The 6,303-nt window shown below is 43.6% G+C and overlaps 1 protein-coding gene across 1 annotated transcript; it reads left to right on the top strand.

Annotated features, from left to right (window-relative positions):
* Positions 1-1,104: 1,104 nt before the first annotated feature.
* TENT5A (terminal nucleotidyltransferase 5A) lies at positions 1,105-4,754 on the top strand. The gene is made up of 3 exons (XM_065401234.1): positions 1,105-1,420; positions 1,692-2,215; positions 3,257-4,754. The coding sequence occupies exons 1-3, from the start codon at positions 1,105-1,107 to the stop codon at positions 4,034-4,036; spliced, it is 1,620 nt and encodes a 539-aa protein (XP_065257306.1). The 3' UTR covers positions 4,037-4,754.
* The last annotated feature ends 1,549 nt before the right edge of the window (positions 4,755-6,303 follow it).

Genomic DNA, 6,303 nt, shown 5'->3' with positions numbered 1-6,303 from the left:
CTTGTCAGATCGAGCACAATGTTGACCACAAACCTATATTGTATTGCATAGAGACCAAGTCTTAGTCCACTATAAAAAGCTGAGGCACCCTCCCACATGAAAAATCCAGCATCTCCATTCATCCATTTTTCACCTTTTAGATAAATAGCAAAGGGAGCCATCCTTTTACCTCAGATAAATCTATCCAATCTAGCTAATGTATCCAATGCACTGAGTGTCAAAGCAGTCCAGGAGATGTAGACACACATTAAAATGTGATAAGAAGTTATGTATCTCAATTCCTAGACTGCTTTGAAAATCTCAGTCAAGAATTGATCAGCTAAAAACACAAATAATGAGATGATCACCATCTGACCGACCAGTCCACTGCTAAATTTCAGTGTCATGGCATAAAATTTGGCTGTGCTTAGAATGATGAAGATGTGTGATCTGGTTTCACCGAAACGCAACGAATCCAGTAAAGACTTGTCTGATGTAAAATGTTGTCTAAACTTGATGTCTCCTAGAAAAGGGATGGGGTGGGAGGGCAAATAAGAGGCTGCTGGATCCACGTACATGTTTGGGTGCACCACGGTCCCCATTTGCCAGTGCAATACTAGTAGCTACAGGGGATTTGGGAAGGAAGGGCCAAAAACTGGTTGGATTCTGTAGGCTCCGTGTGCCAGCTTTGGCATTTTGTGGCGTTCCTCTACAGGGATACCCTGGGGTCTAGAATTTTTTGGCGAAGTAGGAGCAGCGCCACATGGTATCTATTCAGGCATTCGCATTTGGGGATTAGGAGGCAAATTTTGACTGGATCCAGCTGCCATATGCGGGTATTGCAGCATTTCTGGTGTGGGATGCCTAAGGGTCCGAATTTTGCTTTGGTGCGGGACCAACGTCTGAATAGGGGTTTCTTTTGTTCGTCCCGCGCTACAGTTTTGGGGGGATTGGGGCCAAGCAGTGGCAGGATCTGAGTAGCTCCAGCTTTGCATCCCCGGCCCGAGGTAGAGCTTGGGGCGAAGGCGGTTCTGGAACGACTGTTGACTACGCCGAGAACAGCTGTTTATGCATATGAGGTGGGCGTGGCGGGGGAGCCTAGCCAAGGGCTGCAGCGGGCTGTCCATGCAAATGAAGGGGGCGTGGGGAGCGTGTAACTCGGGGCCCCGGAAGAGCGGAGAAACCCCATATAAAAACTACTGGGGACATTTCCCAGGCAGAACTACTAAAGCTCCAGAGACAGCAGCACCCGGGGCGGCCGGGCACAGCAGCTCCGCGCAGCACAGCACAGCACACGGCGCCGAGCAAGCCAGCAGGCGGAGCACAAGTAGCCAGGAGAAGCAGAAAGCGGGGCAGATAGCGGCTCCCGGGTCGGGCGCGCTCCCAGGCTGGGCAGAGGCGCAGCGCCGCTTTGCTGTCCCCAGCAGGCAACTCTCCCCCCCCCACCCACCCCCAGGTGATAAAGATCGGAGCGATCTCTTCCTTTGGGCGGGGTGGGTGGGGTGCGTGTGTGTGTCAGTGTGAGTTGGATCCCCGGGGGTCTGCATCTCTAGACGCTGTGTCTATGGGTGGGAGCGGGGGGCTGCAGCTAGCTCGGCTGTTAGGCGCTGAGGAGAGCGAAAGCCCCTCTATGATGCAGTGTCGGAGGGGGTCTAAAGGGCTCACTGGGCATGTCAAACCCTGCGCTCATTGCTTGCTTTCCTGTTCCGTTAAGAGCGAAGCAAGGAGACATCTCGCAAAAGGGACGTGCCAGGCTCCCGAGAGGAAACGGCTGCGGACCATGGCTGACGATGAAATTGCCCGCAGCCCCAGCAGTAGCAGCTGCAGCGGGAGTGGGAATTGCACGGGCACTTGCGGCGAGAACCCTCATTGCAACGTGCTGAGCTGGGAACAAGTGCGGCGCTTGGATCGCATCCTGACCGAGACCATCCCCATCCACGGCCGGGGCAACTTCCCCACGCTGGAGATGCAGCCCCGGCAGATCGTGAAGGTGGTGCGGAGCCGCCTGGAGGAGAAGTGCATTGGGGTCCGAGACGTGCGACTCAATGGCTCGGCAGCCAGCCACATCCTGCACCAAGACAGTGGCCTGGGCTACAAGGACTTGGACCTCATCTTCTGCGCAGACCTCAAAGGGGAAGCCGAGTTTCAGACTGTGAAGGACGTGGTCTTGGATTGCCTTTTGGATTTCTTACCTGACGGAGTTAACAAGGAGAAGATCACCCCGCTTACCCTCAAGGTAAACCTGCACTTGTCCAGACACACAGCCAAGGGAAGCAGCACCTGATAACAGTGGAGCCGGGGGGAGGCAAGGGTGTCATGAAATTGACACCTACAACATGTTTTTAAAAGTGACTCCTCTGTCATTTTATATCCCAGTTGAACCAAAGAGAGTTTGACTTGCAGTAAAGCGATCAGGGCAATACATACTGAGCTAATAAGGAGGAGGAGCCAGGATTAGTGAACTTTTCCCCCCCTTTTGTCATTACGGTTATTGGGTACATTTACTTAGAAAGTTGGAGTTTACAGAGCCTTATTTTAAGAGTCACTCAGAGGGATAGAAGCATAGTTTAAAAGGATCATAAGCTCATTGAACATTTATATGTATCTGCAGGGAAAATACTCTTTGCAGTGAGCACTTTTCCCAGATGGATGGAGAAGCTGTACATTTTCTTGTTTTAAACAGAAATTCTTGTCTTAAACAGGATTCATTTTCTGAGTTTATTATAGTTTATGCCAAATAGCTTATGTCAAATGGCATATGCCTATTTTGTCTGTTTTGGGGACATTTTTTAAATTTGGGAGTGTTTTGGGGGAGCTGTGCTGAAAGAACAAGCTTTGATTAGTTTGAAAATGTAGAAAATATATTTTTGTGGTGCCTATAGAAATGCTTTTGTATTATAGTCTAATAGTGATCTTCCAAATCCCCAGGAATGATTGTATGTGTGAGACAGAAAGAGAGTGTGTGGGCATATATGCTATGTGTGCCATTAATTTTGTTACCTGTCTCTCTCATATATAAAAGCTTTAAAAAAAACATTGTTGCAAAAGTTGTTCCCGACATGGCACAATCTCATAAGGAATCCCATGACCCCTTGCAACTACTGTGCTGCCACCACTTATGTTAAATATGTCTCCTTCAGTTTTTATCCAGACTCCTTAAAATAGTTCACAAAAAGCGGGCACAGGGTGGAGGTGGGAGAGAATGCAAATGAAGTCTGTGAAGGGGAATTACTTGTATTGATTTCTTCATTTGCTCATTTTGTCTTTCAAATTATAGGAAGCTTATGTGCAGAAAATGGTAAAAGTATGCAATGATTCAGACCGATGGAGTCTCATCTCCTTGTCCAACAACAGTGGCAAAAACGTGGAGCTGAAGTTTGTGGACTCTCTGAGGAGGCAGTTTGAGTTCAGTGTAGACTCCTTTCAAATCAAATTAGATTCCCTTCTGCTTTTTTATGAATGCTCAGAGAATCCCATGACTGAAACTTTTCACCCGACCATCATTGGTGAGAGTGTCTATGGGGATTTCCAAGAAGCCTTTGATCACCTCTGCAACAAGATAATTGCCACCAGAAACCCAGAAGAAATCAGAGGAGGTGGCCTTCTTAAGTACTGCAACCTTTTGGTAAGGGGCTTTAGGGCTGCCTCAGAATCTGAGATTAAGTCCCTTCAGAGATACATGTGTTCCAGGTTTTTCATTGACTTCTCAGACATTGGAGAACAGCAAAGAAAGTTGGAGTCTTACTTGCAGAACCACTTTGTGGGATTAGAGGACCGCAAGTATGACTATCTCATGACCCTTCATGGTGTGGTGAATGAAAGCACAGTGTGCCTGATGGGACATGAGAGGAGACAGACTCTAAATCTTATCACCATGCTGGCCATCCGTGTCCTTGCTGAGCAAAATATCATCCCCAATGTGGCCAATGTCACCTGCTATTACCAGCCAGCCCCATATGTAGCAGATGCCAACTTTAGCAATTACTATATTGCCCAGGTTCAACCGGTATTCACGTGCCAGCAGCACACATACTCGACTTGGTTGCCCTGCAATTAAGGACCGTTTTAATACACCTGGTGGGGAGAACATTTTCTAACAAGCAGAAAGGAGTGATACTCTCCTTAAAATGGGGTTCTTTGTGCAATGATGATCTGCTCTAGCTTTCAAGTTTGGTAAAGCTTGTGGTTCTTCTTATAAATTATGTGAGCATGATCTAGAAAAGAAGCAGAAATAATTGGATTCTACCCCAGAGCACAAGAGGCCTGTCATTAAAAGCAAATAGCTTCCCCTGAAATAAACAAGGGAGGAATGCTTGATGACAATATGGGTTGGCAATACCTGCTCCCATAGCTTTGGCATAGAGAAGGTTGGAAAGCCTTTTTTTAGAATGGGATCTGCAAAAGGGAGAATATGAAAAAAAAAAAAAAAAACCCCTCAAAAAACAAAACAATTTGCTTACATATATTCAGGAGTTAAAAGTAGAGGCATGAAGCAGAGATAAGTTCAAATAAAATGTATATTGGAATTACTGTCTTTGGGACTTGCAACAAGTGCTGTCTATGGGATGATTGTGTAGAATGTATAGCTTGCTTGAATAGAATGCTTTAACAGAAACAGCTTGCTCCAAATGAACAGTAGGAGATTGGTACAGTTACCATAAAACCAGAAAAAACACATGATGATAAAGTCCATTTTTTCCAGCTGCATGCGTGCTTCACATTTTAAAAGTGTGAAAATGCAAGAAAAACAGGTGTAGCAAACAAAATATGCTCAAGGACCAAAGATTTCACAAATAAGTTATCCAAGCAAAGGAGATACAGTAGAATATAAAAAGATGTTACTATATTTGTACACACCAATGTTAATCAAAAGTGCCTGATGCTTTCAGAAAATTTGAAGTGAGAAAAATATAGTTTTGTGGTTTTTACCGTGCATTTTGTTTTATCAGGGACACAAGAAGACAAAAAACAAACAAAACAAACAAACAAAAAACCACAAGCTTGTGAATCAGTGGTGGAGAAAATGCCCTATTTTTTCCTTGGCAAATACCTGTATAAAGTTAATATTGTCAGTGTGATGTTATCATAGGTACGTGTGTGTGTATGTTTGTGTGTGCGTGTGTGTGTGTGAATATAATATATATATATAATACACACACACACACATGCACACACAATGTATATATTAAATGTGGTCTAGGAAAATGTAGCAATTAAGGAATGTTTAAATAAAGTACTGTGTGTTTTCCAGTTTGCAACAGGATGTCATAGGACAGTGAGCACCTTGCAGTGAATTTATAACCCACACCTGAAAATTTGCAGTAAATGAACCAGTCAGGATTAAGGTGGGATACAAATAAATGTCTTTGGTTGCAAGAACAAAGATTACAGTAATTCAGTGAGTTGCTTGTGAGCCATAATAATTCCACAAATGGATAAACATTTGATTAGCTGATGCTTTTTTTCACATTTTGTACTGTAATACCATTTTGACATTTAACCCACTAATTTTGTGACTGCATACCTCCATGATGTATAATTCAGTGGAACGTGGATCAAAGATAGGCTATTTAAACCCCCTGACAGCTAAAGAATATTGTATTAGTTGGTCATTTGAACACTAATTGTTAATATTTAAAGGAATATTTTAATAGAATGCATTATGCATTCCAGGACCACTAGAATTTAGTAAATGTGAAATGAATCCTTTTTAAGAGTGTTGCACGGTTGCTTAAAATTATATTTTATATATATATTATATATATATTTTTATGCAAATATTAAACATCTTTGATCTGGTTGTCACACTGCATTTACAAGTTTAGTACTGTACTTTATTTAAATGGAATCACTTTACATTGGAACTATAACTATTCACTTTAGTTTCCTCGCCCAAGAGACCAGTGGGGGGTGGGAAGAAATCGACCGTTTCACTATTTTCACTTCAGAGACATCTCTTGGGGGAGGACTGTTTTTGAAATTCTAGTGCAGTATTTTCTGCATCATTTAAGTTTCAGGTAAAAGAAGATTGTTTAAAAATGTGTGTTTGGAAAGGGAACTGTTATCCTGGAAGTGTGTTCTCCTCATGTCATTACAGAGCTACTAAGACAAGTTTATTTTTGCTGCCCTTTGTACTTTTATCTTTGAAGGCAAGTTTAACAGGAACCTGATTTGTTTACTGAAGCACCTTTCCTGTGACTTCTTCAGGAAATGGAAAAGCTATTTCATTGCCACTCATTGTGTTTACTTGGGAGTCCTTGTCCCCACCTTCTCTTTTCTTCTCTCCCTCCCTTCCACATTGGCTGCATTCTTTTCTCTCTCTCT

The sequence above is a fragment of the Emys orbicularis genome, chromosome 3 (assembly GCF_028017835.1).
Source record: "Emys orbicularis isolate rEmyOrb1 chromosome 3, rEmyOrb1.hap1, whole genome shotgun sequence".
Taxonomy (NCBI): Eukaryota; Metazoa; Chordata; order Testudines; family Emydidae; genus Emys; species Emys orbicularis.
The sequence above is the reverse complement of the archived record's forward strand: the minus strand, read 5'-3'. Positions and strand labels throughout refer to the sequence as shown.

What these genes read in the sequence shown, in the direction of transcription:
- TENT5A (XM_065401234.1), top strand. Translation starts at nt 1,105, where the DNA reads ATGCAAATGAAGGGGGCGTGGGGAGCGTGTAACTCGGGGCCCCGGAAG. An exon ending in CAGCAGGCAACTCTCCCCCC is followed by an intron (nt 1,421 to 1,691) that starts CCCACCCACCCC and finishes CCTGTTCCGTTA; the next exon opens with AGAGCGAAGCAAGGAGACAT. An exon ending in TCACCCCGCTTACCCTCAAG is followed by an intron (nt 2,216 to 3,256) that starts GTAAACCTGCAC and finishes TTCAAATTATAG; the next exon opens with GAAGCTTATGTGCAGAAAAT.